Raw genomic sequence first — 18,113 nt, 5'->3', positions numbered from 1 at the left:
ATTTGGTACCCGCAGACCAGCCAAGGCGACTACGGTATTCCCCTTTCCCACCTATTTTGACGATATTGTCGCCAAGTCAGTGGGGTTCCCCAAAATGCAAGGTCACGATACCTAAGCGTTTCGCTAGGAGGTATCCTTTTGAAGAGTCCCTAGTAAAGAAAGTGACAGTTCCGCCGGTGGTGGATTCTCAGGTTTCCAGGTTAAATAAAGCCACACTACTGCCGGTGGAGGACTCTCCGTCCTTTAAAGACTCGGTGGACAAGACAGCTGAGTCTCTGGTTCGATACCTTTTTACGGTGGCCGGTTCAATTTCGAGGCCAGTGTTTGCCATAACCTTGGTCTCCCAGACCTTAACAGAATGGGCAAAGCTTCTGCACCAGGATTTGGAAGGGGGTCAGCATCCATCTGAGCTGACGGAACTGGCGGATTAGTTGGTACAGGGGTTACAGTATATCTGTGATGCCTCTCTGGATGAGGCTCCTTTAGCCTGCGGAGTGTCAGTGACAGCTGTGACTCTTCGCCGTATGATTTGGCTTTAATGCTGGTCTGCGGACCAAGCTTCCATAAAGGTGCTGACAGATCTCCCCTTTGTAGGAGACCGCCTGTTCAGTGCTTCTATGTAAGAGATCATTAAAGGTCTTACGGGAGGTAAGAGTACCCTGCTTCCACAAGTAACCAAGAGCAAAGAGCCTTGTCGAAAGTGTGGTGCTTTCTTCTCGGCTCACAAAGAGCCCTTTCGTCCCGCGGGATCGCAGGACAAGTGATCAAAATCTGCCCCTAACTTCACGGGTAAGTCAAAAGCGGGTTCCGCTGGTCCAGCAGACAAGTCCACCTCTGCCTGAAGGGATGCCCCCACCCGTACCTGGGGTGGGGGGAACATATTTGCTTATTTCCAGACCCGTGGTCCTCTTTCATTCAAGACAAATGGGTCCACGAGTTGATTCGGTCTGGTTACAAGATCGAGTTTCGGTCTTTGCCTCAGGCAAAGTTCTCTCCTTGCAACTTGCGTCTGTTCCGGGATCGTCTGCAAGGCCTTCTCGTGGCAGTACAGGATCTGCTGTCACAAGAAGTCATTGTACCAGTTCCAGAGTCTGAATGTTTTGAGGGGTTTTATTCAAAACTATTTACTGTTCCGAGGAAGGAAGCCAAATTCCGTCCAATCTTGGATCTCAAGGCCCTGAACCGCTTTGTGCGGGTTCAGAAATTTGGAATGCAGTCCATTCACACGGTAGTGGCATTCCTTTCATCAAGGGGATTTTCTGGCCTCTATCGATTTCAAGGACGCTTACCTTCATATCCCAATATATGTCGGTCACCAGCATTTTCTTCGCTTTGCCGTGGGTGAGGAGCACTATCAATTCTTGGCGTTACCCTTTGGTCTCGCCTCTGCTCCTCGGGTGTTCACAAAAGTTTTGGCCCTGGTCTTAGCGTTGCTCAGGGAGGCGGATTGTGGTACTGGGGTACCTGGACAATCTCCTTCTGTGTCTCCAACTGTCTTAAAAGAGGATTTGGTCATCACTATGCGAACCTTGCTAAAGTTCGACTGGACACTGTATTTTCAAAAATCAGCTCTGACTCTGTCTACCAAACTTGACTACCTGGGCCTGACTTTGGATTCAGCCTCAGCCCGGGTGTTTGTTCCAGAGAAAAAAATTCTCACAGTGCAGCATGCAATTCAGCTCCTGTTATCCAATCGGCGGTCATCTCTCAGGACTTGCATGCAAGCGCTGGGCTTAATGGTCTCCACCTTCGAGGCGGTTCCGTTTGCTCAGTTCCATACCAAACCTCTGCAAAAGGATATTCTTGCCAAATGGGACAAGAATCCACAGTCCCTAGACAATCTCATCCTGTTGAGCCGGGGTTATGAGGGGGTCCTTCATATGGTGGCTCCACTTCCCGGTGCTTCGACAGGCAAAAATCCTTTCTCCCCCTGTACTGGACGATGGGTACCACAGATGCCAGCCTGTCCAAGTGGGGAGGTGTCTTGGTCACAGATTCGGCTCAAGCGGCTTGGACTCAGAAGGAATCCAGTCTGCCAATCAATGTCCTGGAGATTCGGGCAATCAGGCTTTGTCTGTCCCTATGGACGGATCGTCTGGGGGGGGGCATCCGGTACAGATTCATTTATAAAACGCCACAGCTGTGGCATATGTCAATCACCAAGGCAGCCAGAGAAGTGGCCAGCATTCTAAGGTGGGCAGGACGCTTTGTTTCAGTTCTCTCTGCTGTTCACATTCCAGGGGTGGAAAATTGGCTGGCGGACTATCTCAGTCGGCAGGTGCTGGATTCGGGCGAATGGTTTCTTCACCCGGAGGTGTTTCAACAACTGTGTCTCCGGTGGGGGACTCCTGATGTGGACTTTTTAGCCTCTCGTCTCAGTCGGAAGGTTCAGAGGTTTGTGGCAGGGTGGCAGGATCCTCTGGTTGACGCCTCAGATGCTCTGGTGGCACCTTGGGGTCGTATCGTCTAATGTATGCCTTTCCTCCAATACAACTTCTGCCGAGACTTCTGCGCAATAATCGCGGCAGAAGTGATTCCAGTCATTCTGGCGGCCCCGAACTGGCCTCGCCAGTCTTGGTACGCAGGACTAGTAAGACTGGTAGCCGATGCTCCTTGGAGACTCCCTCTCAGAGAAGATCTTTTGTCTCAAGGACCAATCTTCCATCCTGCTTTACAGTGGCTAGCTTTAACAGCCTGGCTATTAAAATCCAGGTACTGAGGGACAGAGGGTTGTCGGATTTGGTAATTCCTACACTGTTAAAAGCTAGGAAATCTACTTCTAGGAAGATCTATCATCGAGTTTGGAGGGCATAGATTATCTGGTGTCTCTGGGCCGTTTCCCTCCATTCCTTTTCGGTGTCTCGTCTCGAGTTTCTTCAAAGAGGTGTAGATCAGCGTTTGGCCCCTGGGCACCATCAAGGGCCAGATTTCCGCTTTGGCAATCTTCTTTCAATGCCCGCTGGCCACAGATTTCTTGGTTCACACTTTTGTTCAGGGGGTACGTCACCTGGCTCCTCCGGTAAGGTCCCTGGTGCCTCCATGGGACCTTTATTTGGTACTGTCGGTTCTTCCGTCATCAGGCATCAGTGGTCCAGGTTTGCAAGGCGGCCACCTGATTGTCTGTGCACACATTGAAAAAGTTTTCAAGGTGGATGTACTCGCATCTGCGGATGCTGCCTTTGGCTGCAAAGTTTTGCAGACTGCTGTTGCAGAGGTTCCTTCCTCTTGAGGGTGTATTTTTATTTGGTAGGTGAGCTCCAGTTGTTCCTGGTTGAGATCCTGGTTTATCTGGTTGGTTAAGTTTAGCCATTTTGGGAAATATGTGTATTGCTGTGTCTTTCCCACCCCTCATGTTAACATTGCTTTGGGACGTTCCAAGGGTTAAAGAAGATATTGACATTGTCAGGGAACGAAAGAGAAAACCTAATTTTTGTCTTAAATCCTTTTCTCTGATGTTCACTGATGGACACAGCACCCACCCCTCTGTTAATTTGGGTTATGTATTTTTCTGACACTGCTTGTTACAAAACTGAAGTCCTATAGCAGGAAGTGGGAGTATACTCCCTAGGATTGCCCTATAGGCGTAGTCAATTTTTCTTTCTGCCTAGTGTCCTACTCCTGTGGAGAGCAGCATAAACCAAGGGTCAAAGAAGATATGGAGCTGTGTCAGTCAATGAACATCAGAGAAAAGGATTTTAAGACAAAAATCCAGTTTTTTTTTACCAGTTATCTGTACAATGGTGAGCACTAGAATCTCAAAGAAAATGATCTACGGGCTGAGATTTTGAATTGTTTTAGCAGATTTGCCTCTCGTGTGTTATCATTGCTTGTGTAGACATTGCACATAATTGAAGTTAAAGTAGAAATATAGGCAAAACTTTTTTTTTTTTATCATAGAGCGAGCGAGGGTTATAACCCATGTCAGATTATTTTTTCCTATCTGTGTCCCATTGCAGAGATTTCCCTTCACTTCCTGTCCTATAGCCAAACAGGAAATGAGAGTAAATCCCTGCAAATTTCTTGGAGACCCCCAGGTCACCAGAACTAGTGTCCCCATTGGAAGATTTCCTCTCTGTTACTTTTCTGGGCACAACCAAAATTTAGGATTTTCTTTTATTTTCACTTTCAATGTTATTGATAAACAGGACAAATAGAGGATGAATCTCCATAACAGGGGCAGCGACAGCAATAAAAACTGACAGGGGCTCTAATCCCCCTCTATTCTATCCAAAACTAAAAAAAAAAGTTTTGCCTTTAGTTATACTTTCTATCTGAACTCCTGCCTTCTCATTAGTCTTGCACAGGCTCCTCTGATGTAGAGAAATAGCTTCCTCTGATTTCACTGCAAACTGTCGGCTTCTCACAATGTGCGTTAGAAGCAGTAGCAAGTCAAAAACAGGTCCTTTCATTTCGGAGCTGAAGGATTTCCAGCATCATCTAGCGCTTTCTTCCCTAGCCTGTCTGCTCCTACCCCCCCCCCCCCCTACTCAGTTTCCAAAGATGACATCACTGGGTATAAAATAAAGTATGTATTGAAAACAGAAAGGTTTAATTAAAAAATGTATCTGGCAGAGAAGACAAAATATAAGCAAATTAAAAGAGAAGTATGGCTTTGTGGTTTTTTTTAGATTTATACTTACCTAGGTGGATGCTAAATTTGTCCCCCGGCGCCTCTACACTGAGAACTGAGCGACCAAACACCGCCGATCACTCGGTTCTGTCAGCTCCCCGAGCAGAGAGCTGCTGACTGTCAGTCACAGCTGTCTGCTCTGCTCCCTCCTTGCTAATTGGAGCGCTGAGCTGTGGAGGGGCGGGGAGCGGCCGGCTCAGCCTCTCAGCAAGCTGAGCCGGGTGTCAGTTCAGGCACCTGGCGGATCCCGACTTCCATTGTTGTGATGACGCGGTGCCTGGACTGACTTCTGTGACGTCAGCAGAGAGCAGACTTCAGCCTGCTCTCTACTGAAAACAGTTCACAGGAGTGCAGAACGATCTGCACTCCTGTGATCCATAGGAGATGTACAGCCAAACGAGCTTTGGCTGTACATCTCCTTTAACCACTTGCCGACCAATTGCCCTACATATACTGTGGCAGGTCAGCTCGTTCCCACCAAACGATGTACCTGTACCGCAGGACTGCGAGTGGGGGCACACGAGCGCCGCCAGAAATGCGCTCGCGCATGTTCGCCACAGTGGAAGCTGATCTACGGGTTCAGCTGCCTCGATTGCCGCCGGGCACCCGCGATTGCTCCCCATGGAGACAGAACGGCAGTCTGCCGTTGTAAACACGGCAGACCACTGTTCTGTCAGCAATGCACACAGGGCTCCTGTGTTTCTCCTATTTAGGAACACAGATCTCTGTGTTCATTCCATAAGCCCATCCCCCAAACAGTTAGAAAGCAACCCCTAGGTACACACTTAAACCTTTGATCGCCCCTGGTGTTAACTCCTTCCCTGCCAATGTCTACTGTAGTAATGTCACTGGTTCCCTCAAAAGTGTCAAAAATGTGAGTTAGGTGTCCAATCTGCCCGTGCAATGTCGCAGTCCCACTAAAAATAGCTGATCGCCGCCATTACTAGTAAAAAATAAATAAAAATTACATAAATCTTTCCCATAGTTTCTAGATGCAGTATTTTGCGCAAACCAATCAATATACACTTATTGGAATTTTTTTTTTACCAAAAATATGTGGCAGAATACAAATTGGCCTAAACTTATGAAAAAATTCGATTTTTTAAATGTTTTTTTATGTTATATAGCAGAAAGTAAAAAATATTGCTTTTTTTTTCAGAATAGTTGCTATTTTTTTGTTTATAGCGCAAAAAATAAATATCGCACAGGTGATCAAATAACACCAAAAGAAAGCTCTATTTGTGGGAAAAAAAGGACATCAATTTTATTTGGGTACAGCGTTGCACGACCGCGCAATTGTCAGTTAAAATAACGCAGTGCCGAATCGCAAAAAATGGCCTGGTTATTAAGGGGCGAAAACCTTCCAGTCCAGAAGTGGTTAAACGTCACCATTAGATATACCATTTTAAAATGCTATTTTCAGATATTTTAGTGTAACATTGCAAAAAGCGAAGCAACCAATCCCAACTTATCTCACACTGGTCTAATGTTTGCAAATTGCTCTGTGTAGCTGCCCCTTGCACTTAGGGCTGGTTCAGAAGACAAAAATGATCTGTTCTGGATGCGTTTCTGCATGCGCCTTTTTAATGCGTTGTGGTACGTTTTTTTTATATGCATTTCCAGATGCATTTCAGATGCTTTTTTTTCTCCTTTATCCTGTTTTTTTTTTTTTTTTTCACTGTACTGGGGTCTGGTGCATTTTTGATGCGTTCCAGTGCATTCCGATGCATTTGGGAAGTGTTTTGCCACCTTCCAGTACAGTCCAGTGCAGAAAAAAATGTTATACTTCCCTGGAACTGACTGCACTGGTGTGAACTGTGCCATTGTAAACCATATAACCTTCTATCCATGCATTTTTGATGCAAAAAAAAAAAAAAAAAATGCACTGGACTGCGTGTGGAGAGAACTGGCCCTTAATGCGGAACTACTGTAAATTCTCTTATCCTTTTCAGCCAAGGAAGCTGCCATCTTGGCCTCTGTTTGATCTTCAACTACCATGGTGCTGCACATGTGATCAGTTATGACACATGCTATTTGATGGTTTGGTTGGTTTGGTTGACATCACAAGAAAAAGTGACAGTTAGCAATCCGAGCATGCCAGGAATGTAACTGTTTTTTTTAAATCATTAAAACAATGGGTTTAGTTCCGCTTTAATTATTTGCTGCTTGCACTGGTTATGTCTCTGTTATCAGCATTGCTGATATAGCGAGTAGGACTTAAATAGCAGAGATCCTGTACAGTCACATGATTAGATAACACATGTTATAACTGAGGAAGGAATATAACTGTTTTGTATGTTCATGTCTGTATGTCTTTTATTTTCTAGGGTATTAATCTAAGTGGGGGGCAGAGGCAGAGGATATGCGTGGCACGAGCCCTCTATCAGAACACCAGCATCGTCCTCCTGGTAAGATAGATTTTTCTCTAAGCTCCCGTTCACACCGAATATGACTTTTAATTTGTGCGACTTCACTTCGCACGGTTTTAAAGCTGCGTGTCCGTGTGACTGCAGGTGCGACGTGGCTGACATCTGTGCAACTTCATGCAAAGATGTCTATGCAAGTCACACCTGAAATCGCCAAAAAGAGTGCAGGAACTTCTTTTTCAAATCGGTGTGGCACCGAAAAGTTGGGATCGCACCAATTTTCACAGTACCATTGCTGACAATAGGGTAAGACTTGTCATGCGATTTGGACCTGTCACATCACATGACAAGTTGCACCGAAGAGTTAAAGTGAAACTCTAGCTAAATCCTATTTTCGTTTGGTTGTGGGTGGGGAAGGATTGGAACATCTGTCTGTTGTTTTCTAATGCCAACATTTCTTTTTTGTCTCTCACGTGTGAACACTGTGAACACCTTTTTGGATTTCAACACTAATTGCACCTTTATCACCGGAGTTTTCCTTTTATATATGAACTTTTTATGATGAACTTTATAACAGTTTTTTTTGCACTATCTTTTTGATTGGACATTTATTATCATTATGACTTGGATCATAGCACAATAAGTATATTGCACTTGCACTTTTTGCTTTGCAGGTTTACAGAGTCTTTTTGCCAAAACAATTTATTTTTTTGCACATTGCACAATATATGGCACCGGATTATTGTTATTTATTGAATTGAAAAGCACCAGCACTTTTTGAGAATTTATAATCATTGTTATACTACCAGGTGTCAAAAATCAGGTATCAAATGGGCCATACACACTATAAGATTTTCTGAAGACTTTTTCCTTTAGATTTACCAAAACCATATAATATGAGGTCAAACCTAAACACTTTCAATTTGTATGCAATCTTGCAGGCAACTTGCACTACATAGAAAAGGTAAATCTGAAGGAAATCTAACCACAAAAGTTGGATAGTGTGTATCCAGCTTAAGGGAGTCCTATTGCATTTGCACTTTTCTTATTTGCACTATATGCTTGGATTTACTAGATTGTTTTAATTATTTCTTTTTTTAATACCTCACACATAGATAAGAGTCTCACGTATTCTATTACAGCATTTTTGCTCAATATTACGGAACTAATAGTTATTGCGCTGATTTTTCAAAAAACTTTTTATCTATATGTAGTTCATCTATAGTTAATCAGCAGCATTTCTTAGAGTTCCGTTATAGGCTTAATAATAATTTTTTTTTCCATCTTATAACTGTTTCCACTTTAAAATTCCTGAGGTGCCTGATCCCCCTTCGCTACATATTTCTTTTTTATGTTACATTGTGGCATTTTGTTTCCTTTGTTGATGTGTGTGTCGGGTTATACCGTATGTGGTGTGTGTCATGTCACAGCGTGCAGTGCTCTCTGTGCTGGTATTTGCACACATATAAATATTTGGCTCTCTCACAGGATGATCCGTTCTCAGCTCTGGACATTCACCTTAGTGATCACCTTATGCAGGAGGGAATCCTGAAGTTCCTGCGGGATGATAAGAGGACGGTGGTCCTGGTCACGCATAAGCTGCAGTATCTGCCACACGCGGACTGGGTGAGGAATTTTTTATAAACCTGTATTTGTACATTTTTTCTGCTGTACCGCCAAAAGAAAATGATAGTACAGATCAATGCAATGCTAGGACAAGGTCATCTAGAGCCCAAAGCAAACATGCCAAGCTGCCCCCCCCCCCCCTTCCTAAAATGTATCAGCATTATGTGTCAGCAAAAATCTCCCAAGAACACTAAGCACTAGTCTGCATGCCTACTCCTAAGCGTAAATTCCCCCTACTCCCAGTACAAAATGCCCCTCTTCTGAAATGCCCCCTCTCAGTACGTACCAAACTTTGCCCCCAAATCCCCCCCCCCCACAAATTACCCCCAAATTACCCCACCTAGCACAAACCCCCCCCCCTTATCCCTCTTACCAACACAAATCCCCCTAAATCACCACTTTTAGAACCCCATCCCCCCAATTTCCCCTCCTAGTACAGAGCTTATTGTCTGCCGCCCCCAAATTTCCCCCTTCCAACACATTTCCCCTCCCGCCCATCTTCTTGTGGTGCCCCCCCCCACTTCACAGTGCCCTGGGCAGTCGTCCCTCCTGCCCACCCCTTGTCCTGACCCTGGTACAGATTCTCTTTGCTGGCTATTGATGCCAGGCGCTGGCAATTTTTTTAAGCACTTAGAATTCATTTTACCCGCTCATGCACATCCTTTACTGCTTATAAGCTATTTTTTTTTTTTACTTCTTTTTTAATTGAAGTAGTGTATTTTCCTTCTATGTGAAAGTTAAATTCACATTCTGTAGAAAGAAATACAGTGACAGCTTTGTTGATAAACAAAGCCATGTAATCACCATAGGGTTAGGTTAGGGCTAGCTTTGTTTATCTTTATATATATGTTTTTTAATGACCTTTATTTACCAAGCAAATTTTTGGCACATCTCTACCCATGTCTACATACTTGCTGTGCCCATTATGAGAGGTTCCCACCAACCCTGTGCTGAGTTTCTGGGTCTGCACACCTGCTGTGCCCATTATGAGGGGTTCCCACCATCCCTGTGCTGAGTTACTGGGACTATATACTTGATGTGCCCATTATTAGGGGTTCCAACCATCCCTGCACTGATTTACTGGGTCTGCACAAGTGCTGTGCCCATTATGAGAGGTTCCCACCATCCCTGTGCTGAGTTCCTGGGTCTGCACACCTGCTGTGCCCATTATAAGGGGTTCCCACCATCCCTGTGCTGATTTCCTGGGTCTGCACACCTGCTGTGCCCATTATGAGTAGTTCTTAGGATCCCTGATGGGATTATATGTTATATCATAGAAAATAAAAGAGGTGAAGCTTGGACTCCCCAAGACGGGAGGGAACTATGGCAGTAGACCCAGACAAGATGTGAATTTAGAGAAAATGGTTATTATTTATAATATTCTCTTTTCTACAAATATACTGAACTTTCCTTGGTCTACACATCAGCTGTACCCAATATGAGGGGTTCCCTGGATCCCTACTTGGATTCTATTTTATATCATAGAAAATAAAAGAGGAGGAGCTGGGGCTTCCCAAGCTGGGTGGGAACTATGGCAGTAGATCCAGACAAGGTGGGAATTTGAAGAAAATCCTTATTATACAGTATAATACTTTTTTTCTACAAAATAACTGAATGTCTGTGACAAGTAAAGATTTGATCTGGTTACAGATTATCGCAATGAAGGAAGGATTCATCCTACGGGAAGGGACATTGAAGGATATTCAGAATAACGACAATGAATTGTATGAACATTGGAAGACCTTGATGAATCGTCAGGACCAGGAACTTGAGAAGGTTTATATTACAGTCTTATTATCCCTCTCTATGGGATCATCTATCACTCCACCCAAAATATATTACCAGAAATGAGCCTAAGAAGGCTAAGTATAACACTCAAAGTGTAAAGAGAATTTTCACTCCAAAGTGGTGCTGTGACTGATACTCTATTATAGGCTTTCACCTATAACAACCAAAATCCTAAAATAAAATGTCCATGAATAAAAAGTCCACCAAACCATGCAAAACAATAGTGTTGAAATCTTCCCCTGTAGAAATGAATGCCAATCACACACCACCTCACGTGCACTGGTGATCCCTCTTCCCAGCAGGTACGCACTTGCCAAATCGCAATGCCTCCCACTCTCATGGTTGGCACAATACACTTATGTAAAATATTCAGCCGTTCGGATCTAAAACATGACCATATGTCTCCGCAGGGTTCATTAATGGCCATTAACATGTGAAAAAAGCAAAGATATCCTCCAATGGTACAGTAACTAAATAAGCTAAAATTTGTTGAAAAGTAGAAAGCCACTCACATATTGAAAATAACAAAATTGTATGTTAATTAAAGATGACATCAGGTCCTGTCTCTATGGGATAGACTGTATTAGTCTTACCACCCCTAAACACCACGGACTGCCCTCCACATCTACTTCCAGTCCAGATGCCACATGTGGTTGCCTTGTAACCTCGTCCCAACGCGTTTCTTCACTTCTGACTTTGTCACAGGGGGTGCTGGAGTATAACACCTGGGCTCCTTAATTGCCTGACTCTGAGATGTTAATAGTAGGATGTGATGGAGCGCTCTGCATGTTATGAGGGCACAAGGTAACAGGGAATGACGGGGATCACCACTTATAGGGTGGATTAAACCCGACTGTCCCTTTAAGAGTTTTATTGAAACCTGTCCCCCAGGGCAGTACCCGGACCCCATACTACTTTTACCGGTATGTCCAATTACTTGCATATAAGCCCTCAAAATGGGACCTTTTGATTTTTCCTGCACGGCACTCATAGACTTCAATGGGGTTCGCTGTTTGAGTTAGAACATTTCCCCTGTTCGGGAGTTCTGCTGCGAAACGAACAGAGGGTTGTTCAGCCCATCAGTAATCACTATTATGTATATTTTTTACACTATATCTTCATTATTTGCGCTGATTGCTAGTGTTCAGCTTTTAATCTCAATAAATTCTGTTAGAGCACCAATCAGTCCATCCTTACTCTGGTATTAAATGTTTTTTTATATGCATTTCTCTGGAACAGGACACAGACGCTGACCAAGCCACCTTGGAGCGGAAGACGCTGCGGAGAGCAATGTACTCCAGAGAGGCGAAGGCTGCGATCGAGGATGAAGGGGAGGGTGAGGATCAGAATGCACTCTAACTGATCAGAGGATGGCAGTTTCAGTGCTGTTCCACCACCCTGATGCTTTTTATTCACAGAGTATTGGGGGGAATTCTCACTCTATCACCAATGTGTCTCACCCCCAAAATTAGAGCGGTTATCATTGCGATTAGGGATTAAACTGACTTTCACAAGTTGATTTCTCTGCAAAAAATACCAGTTATTCTCTAAAAATGCATTATATTACAAAACTTTTTGATAGACTGTGAAAGAGGAAGTTGTACCAAGTAAATACATACCCAACATGTCCAGCTTTAACCACTTCAGCTCCAGAAAATTTTACCCCCTTCATGAGCAGGACATTTTTTGCAAATCGGCACTGCACTACATTAATTGGTGATTGTGAGGTCATGCTATGCTGTACCCAAACAAAATTTATATTATTTTTTTTTCACAAAATAGAGCTTTTTTTGTGGTATTTGTTCACCACTGGGTTTTTTTTTTTTTTTTTGCGATATAAATTAAAAAAGACCAAACATTTTGAAAAAAAAACAATATTTTTTACTTTCTGCTATGAAACATATCCAGATAAAAAATGAAAAAAAAATCAAATTTCTTCATAAATTTTGGCCAAAATGTATTCTGCTACGTCTTTAATAAAAAAAATCCCAGTACATGTATATTGATTGGTTTGGGTGAAAGTTATAGGGCCTACAAACGATGGTATATACTGTATACTGAAATTTTTTTTTTTATATACTACTAATAGCAGTGATCAGTGACTGATAATGGGACTGCGATAGTGCGGCTGGCAATCTGAGATTAACTGAGGCTGGGGGGAACTAACTAACTGCCACTGACATCTCCAGTGACACTAATACAGCGGTCATTTATAATATTATACACAGTCACTGTACTAATGACACTGGCTGGAAAGGGGTTAACATCTAGGGTGATCAAGGGGTTAAAGTGGTAGTATATTCTGCTTTTTAATGTTTACCTGTAGGTAAGCCTATAATAAGGGTTACCTGTAGGTAAAATTAATATCTCCTAACCCTGCACGGTTTAGGAGATATTCACCCTGCATGCAGCCGCTGACACCAGCGGCGAATGCGCTCTAAAGGTCCATCGTATCTTGCCAGAACTTCAGAGTTCCTTGCTGGCTCCTTGACAGGAAGTAAACTCCCGCGCGTGACGTCATGGAGGCTCCGGCCACTCACAGCGCCGGAGCCGCAGAACCCGGAGGAGAGACACAGAGGAAATATGTCAGCTCCCTCAGCAATGTCCGGGCGACTGTGTGGGGGCTTTGTTCTAAGGTAAGTATTTCATAATCTGCTAGTATGCTATGCATACTAGCACAATATGCCATTGTCCTGCAGGGTTTTTTTTTTTTTGGTTTTTTTTTTACACAGGGGATACAACCGCTTTAAATGTGTGTCTAACTATGTGTACAGTGTGCTGCTTTTACTAATGGATCTCTAAGTTTTTCATCCCGGCATTCTCTCTGTAGAGCCCTGTGTTGATAGTCAACACAGAGCTCTGGGCTGTGATTGTACACAGCCAATCAGCAGGTCCTGGTCATGAATCATTAGCCAGGACAAGCTCCCACTCTGTACATTCACAGCGGGTGCTGGCTGGGGGGAGGGGTTGGGGGTGGCGCATACGCGTGCCCTAGACCTGGAAGTAGGCAGCGGGTATGTTGCTTTGCCTAAGTCGTCCACCTGTCTGCAGTAAATTTCTACGCTCCTTCAAAATGACAGTTAACTTCAGTACTCTATATTTTCCATAGGCTAAGCTTTAAAAACCCCTACATATCATCAGTTGAGAGTTACCAACGAATAGTGGCCTTAGAATTATTGCTCTCATTCTGGCATGCACGACAATATGTAACAACGTTTTCATATGTAGGCACCCCGATGGGTGTGTTACATTCTTGTGTGTCCATACTGTATATGGGGCTGGTGCAAGCCCTTCTTTTTTTTGGGGGGGAGGGGTTAAGTGCTTGGGTGTAACTTTTTTTTTTAACTGAAACTTTATTTGTACTACATAAGTCCCCTATGTGATATAACATTTTTAAGACAGGTACTCTTTAGTGAGACATCAACGGTCTTTTAGCCCCCTAATGTCTCACCAGCCTTTCATTGAAGCTATTAAAGCACAGATCATGCTCCATTAGCTTGTTCCCTAGCAACAAGAGCCAGTGTTTTATCTAGTTAGTGTGGATCAGTGATGTTTACTGGTCTTCCTCTACTCCACCCAGTGGCACACACCATGTGGGTCCTGGGCCCACAGGTGGGACAGTGGAGCACAGGAAGCATGGCAGGGTGGGGCACAATCCGGTGGTCAGAGAAAGGGATTGCTTTCATTAGAAAGCCAGCTTGTGAAGTATACAGTGTATATGTGTGTAAAGTGCGAGTGAGTGCTAAACCCCCACTGGCACAGCTGTAAGGGATATGGCGGTAAAAGGAGTTAAGCCTTACTAGAATGAAAATGGTTCAATGTGTGGTCTTCACTGCAGCACCCTGTGACAATATCATACTGACTGTAGTGTGCCTGAATTTGTGTTGTACCCTGACATGCAGGGTGTCACCAAGACAGGAAGTGAGCTAAAATCTTCCCCATAGGGACACCTACAGCTAAAAAAAAAAATATGCTTTTTACCCCTTCATACTATGTTTAAAACTATACAGACAGAAATAAAACGATAAATCTTTACATTGAAACCTGGAGATATCTTCCCCCCCCCCCCCCCCAACACACAAAAGATGCTGCATATTCATGTTAATCTCCCCAATCCTTACTCTTCTGCAGAGGAGGAAGAGGAAGAGGAGGAGGAAGATGACATGACCACGGCAATGCGTCAACGCACCAAGATGCCATGGAGGACGTGCTGGAGATATCTGACCTCAGGAGGATTTTTCCTCCTTTTCCTGATGATAGTCTCCAAATTACTGAAACACTCAGTGATTGTGGCCATCGACTACTGGCTGGTGAAATGGACAACTGAAACCAGAAATATCAGCAGAGACACCAATGGGCTCAACTCGGTAATGTAAACTTACTGGACACTATATATTAATATTATTAGATTACTATACAGGATGTATAGAGCACCAACAGTTTGCTCAGTACTTTGCAAAATGGAGGGAGATAGTACAGTTACAATACAACTCAATACAAGAGCAGGGCCATGCTCATTAGCTTACAATCTAAAAATGTCTTCACTTCTAAATATGTACATAACAAGGGAGCTTACACTCTAATGTCCCGCTACAGTCATATACTATTATTATACAATTATATAGCTCTGACATATTCCACAGTGCTGTACAGAGAACACGGAGCCAGTTTCATCATTTTCTGCACCAGAGGAGCTTACACCCTAATGTCTCTACCACAGTCACACACTATTATTAGTATACATTTATTTGTCTCTGAAAATATTGTTTACAACTATCATGTGACCTGCTGTGATTGGTTACAGTGGTCACATGGTACCGGCAGTGGGCTGATACAGTGATCAGTCATTGGCTGTGTCTGGCGGATGCAGCCGGTGACGGATCGAGAAGATGTTTGTGCAGGCGTCATCCACCCATAGGCCAGATGGGAACCGGTTAGAGATGCTCTGACCCAATTGTTCAGCTTTTACAATTTGGCCCTCGTCAAAGTCACTCAAATCCTTATGTCCATTTTTTCTGCTTTCAACAAATCAACTTCAGGGACAACATGCTCACTTGCTGCCTAATATGTCCCACCCACTTTCAGGCACCATTGTAACAAGATAATTAATGTTATTCGCTTTACCTGCAAGTGATCATAATCTTATGAGTGATCGATTTATAAAAGCACTGAGATATTGGGGTTGATTTACTAAAGGCAAACCCATTGTGCACTATAAGTGCACTTGGAAGTGCAGTCGTTGTAGATCTGAGGGGAAGATCTGAAATGAGGAGAAGCTCTGCTGATTTCTATCATCCAATCATCTGCAAGCAAAAATGTTGTTTTTTATTTTCCTTGCACATCTGTCTTTGAACCACAGAAGCTTACACTGTAATATCCCCCCACAGTTACACACTATAATTAATATATACTTATATAGTTCTGATATATTCCACAGTGCTGTATAAAGAACACTGAGACAGTCACATCAGTCTCTGCACCAGAGGAGCCTACACTCTAATGTCCCCACCACAGACCATTATTGCGTGCAGGGCCGCCGATAGGGGGGACCACCAGTCCTCTTGTAGGGGGCCCAAACACACAGTGGGGCCCACACAGGGAGGGGGTTTAATGATGAACAACATTTACAGAACTCTTCCTCCAGCAGCTGAAAGCTGGTCTCTCCCCCTCTCTCTGCTGCCAGCTTTTATCTGCTGAGAAAGAGATAGTTGGCCTTTACTAATTCCCCTCCCTGTGTGGGCCCCCCTCCCAGCGCTGGCTCTATTGTTAGCTCTGTTCCTAATTTTGTTATCTCTGTAACTTTGTTTTTCTCTCCCTCTGTCTCTCTGATCCAGAGCTCTAACTGCCCAGCATGTATATTTTTTTCATCTCATCTTCATTTTTATTTATTAACTTCATTTTTTCTTTTAGATTTAGAAGGAATTCTGTGAGTTATGTTATATTTGTTTGTTTCTGGAAATAGTGATACAATGACAGAATACTGTATGTTTGATGTAAGACACCTTGCTTTTACAGACTGACCATCATCGGACGTACTATGTGGTGGGGTTCAGCATTCTCAGTGCTTCTGGGATCATCTTCTGTCTCATCACCTCTCTGACTGTGGAGTGGATGGGGCTCACCGCCGCCAGAAATCTGCACAACAACTTACTGAAAAAGATTATCCTGGCACCAATTAGGTATCCAGCACCGGATGACAAAAACCAGAATCAATTTCTCTGTTATAATAAGTGTATAGTTTACACAGAGAATAAAGATTTGCTAAGAAAAAGAGGAAGAAAGTTTTCAGCAGAAGAGACTTTGTATGTCCCTTCTGCCAAAAAAATCACTACCTCCTAGCAATTGTTTATTTCCAGTTTAATCTGCTTTAAAAATGTATTTTACCTTTTGATTACATAATCTTTAATCTTTATCACTGAAATTAGAGGGTAGTTTAATAAAATTTTGTCAAATGTGAAAATTCCCACTTTGCATTAATATCAAATTGACCAAAATGCAACACTCATCTCTACGGAAAAAAAACTCTTGCATTAAAGTGTGTAGTTTTGGGTGGGGTGGGTCAGTGTTCAATCTCCTGACTAGTCTTTACCATTTTCTGTAGATCTTCTTCTACCACCAGTCCATAATTTCTTATGGAGATACTACTATAGGTCTGGTGACACGGTAATGCCATAATACTATATGCTGGTGTCACTGCCCCCTGGTGAATGCTCCATAGGAGTATATGGAGAAAGCAGTGCGTGTCACAGTAAAAAGAGAGGTGGGGTGACCTTCTGCCAGGGTCACAGGTAACAATGCTACAGATTCAGCAGGTGATCAAATCCTGCCTTGTGAAACAAAAACTTAAAAAAAAATAACATTCAGGGCAGTGTGCCTTGACTCACACTGGATTCACAGGAAAGCACCATCAGACTATCAATGGATGCCTCCTGTCAGTCCCCATCTTCTTATACCACAGTATTCACCACATCGTTGATCCATAAGCTTTTGGGGGGAGTATAGTTTTGCTAAAAAAAAGCTAAAAAATGCTGCAGCTGAATAACGCTACTGCTTTCTACTGGCGTTTTGATAACATCCAGTGTGCATGAGGCCCCTTTTCACACAGGCTTTCCGATCAGGTCCGCCTGAAAAACTGACTGATGCTCCATGTACCTCTATGGATCAGCGGATGCTCTCCGATCCGATGTGGTCCGTGAAATCCAGATGAATGCATCCCTATTTTCCATCTGTCTGGAGGATCAAATCAGATTAGATGAAAATGGACAGGCGGTTTGTTTTCATCTGATCTCCCATAGAGGAGAGCGAGGATATAACAGCTCTGTCCCTGCAAAGTTAGCGGAGACAGACCTGTCATCCGCCTGCTCAGTGGGGATCGGCGGATCGATCCCCGCTGAGCAAAACAGAGTCCACCGGGCGGAAAGCCAGTGTAGAAGGACCCTTAGGGCTCTTTCACATGGTCCGCCTCCGTAGGCGGATCCGTGCTGCTCAGCGGGGATCGATCCACGATCCCCGCTGAGCCGGCGGATGACAGCTCCGTCTCCGTTTGCAGTGCGGAGAGGGAGGTGTCACAGCCCCTGCTGCTCTCTATGCGGAATCGGATGAGAGCGGACCGCCTGTCCGCTCTCATCCGATCCTATCCGATCCGATCCCCAGGACGGATGGATAATAGGGTTTCCATCCGTCCAGATTTCACGGACAGGATC

At 43.8% G+C, this 18,113-nt stretch overlaps 1 protein-coding gene across 1 annotated transcript in view; it reads left to right on the top strand.

Moving 5' to 3' along the window:
• The window catches only part of ABCC9 (ATP binding cassette subfamily C member 9), a 210,267-nt gene that overhangs the window by 150,383 nt on the left and 41,771 nt on the right, over nucleotides 1-18,113 (top strand). Inside the window, exons 21-26 of the mRNA XM_082254775.1 lie at nucleotides 6,958-7,038; nucleotides 8,485-8,622; nucleotides 10,273-10,398; nucleotides 11,650-11,746; nucleotides 14,542-14,777; nucleotides 16,426-16,589. Coding sequence (XP_082110901.1) covers nucleotides 6,958-7,038; nucleotides 8,485-8,622; nucleotides 10,273-10,398; nucleotides 11,650-11,746; nucleotides 14,542-14,777; nucleotides 16,426-16,589 — 842 coding nt within the window. The remainder of the gene's footprint in view (nucleotides 1-6,957; nucleotides 7,039-8,484; nucleotides 8,623-10,272; nucleotides 10,399-11,649; nucleotides 11,747-14,541; nucleotides 14,778-16,425; nucleotides 16,590-18,113) is intronic.

Source organism: Pelophylax lessonae, assembly GCF_965119305.1.
Source record: "Pelophylax lessonae genome assembly, chromosome: 4".
NCBI classification, from domain to species: Eukaryota; Metazoa; Chordata; class Amphibia; order Anura; family Ranidae; genus Pelophylax; species Pelophylax lessonae.
This window is presented reverse-complemented; position numbering and strand designations above follow the sequence as displayed.